The 1,356-nt window shown below is 26.9% G+C and overlaps 1 protein-coding gene across 1 annotated transcript in view; it reads left to right on the plus strand.

Annotated features, from left to right (window-relative positions):
* Positions 479 to 1,356, plus strand: part of LOC107629831 (probable aminotransferase TAT2) — a 6,894-nt gene continuing 6,016 nt past the window's right edge. Inside the window, exon 1 of the mRNA XM_016332741.2 lies at positions 479 to 913. Coding sequence (XP_016188227.1) covers positions 600 to 913 — 314 coding nt within the window. The 5' untranslated portion in view covers positions 479 to 599. The remainder of the gene's footprint in view (positions 914 to 1,356) is intronic.

Here is a 1,356-nt window from a genome sequence, read left to right on the forward strand (position 1 = left end):
ATAATAATCAAACATAAGAATAGTTTATTCCTATTAAAAACACAATAATATATTAAATCATTTTAGTATTACTATATTGTGATGACTATGGTGATAATAGTATTTTAAAAAGTATTGCTAAAATTAAAATAATATTTTTAAAAAATGTTGCTTAAAAAAAATGTTACCAAAATATAAAAAAGATACGATTTTAATTTTAACAATATTTATATAATTACTATAACTAAAAATTTTTATTTAATTTAAAAATATTACTAATAATATTTTTTTAATTTTTTTAATATTATTATTTATTTTTTAAATATTAAAATTAAAATAAACTTATATTTATATTAAATTAAATATTAAATAAATTTTTTTAAAAAATTAAATTATACTTAATTACTTATTACTATTAATCCTTTTTTAAAAAAATTTGGAATCCACTCGTCCGTGACTGTATATAACCATACTAAAATCCACCCAATATATATATTCTCTATGTGCCATATATATAATATACGACGTGCGCATTTCTATAAATAAGACCCTTTTTAATTGTATGTGTGTAATATAAGTGCATAGAATCACGAAAGAATAAAGAGTGTGATATCCGATCGATGTCAATGGAGAACGGAAACGGATCCATGAGAAAGAAGAAATGGAACTTCTTGCAAGGGAACAAAGAGGTGAATAATAATAATAATAATATTAATGGTTCATCAGCCATATCAGTGAGAGGCGTGTACAGCATGATGCTTTCGAACATCAACGAAGAAGATGAGAGAGGCGTGGTTCGTTTGTGCCGTGCGGACCCCACTGATTTCTCCTGCTTTAGGACCACACAAGATGCTCCTCACGCCATTGCCGAAGCTGTTGAGTCCTTTCGCTTCAATTCCTATGCTCCTTCCGGTGGCTTATTCCAAGCAAGAAGGTTCTTAATTACATTCTTTCCTTCTCTTTCTACATCTTGCTACGTTTTACTCTTTTTTAAATCATTTTATATATTCATCTCATCCTGCTGCATACCAAACATTAACTATTAAATTAGTTATAATATATTTATGTATTAATNNNNTATTATTTTTTAAGTATTATTTAATTTGTTCTATATTTTTTATAACAACTCAATTATCTATTTTATTATTTTTCTCTCTTAAAACTATTTTACAGCTTGAAATTTAACATGTTATGGCCTTTTGACGAGGTCAAACTCATGCACATGGCAATTGTGGTGTAGACTGTGGAGTGCATTTTTAGTTAGTATGTCAGATAATTTCTACGACTTTGTTGCGTACTTTTCTATTTTCCAAGCACTGGTGTGGACAGCATGTTAAGAAGGATCAAGATCCTCTAGGGAAAAAAATTAATAAAATA

This window comes from Arachis ipaensis, chromosome B03, assembly GCF_000816755.2.
Source record: "Arachis ipaensis cultivar K30076 chromosome B03, Araip1.1, whole genome shotgun sequence".
Classification (NCBI taxonomy): Eukaryota; Viridiplantae; Streptophyta; class Magnoliopsida; order Fabales; family Fabaceae; genus Arachis; species Arachis ipaensis.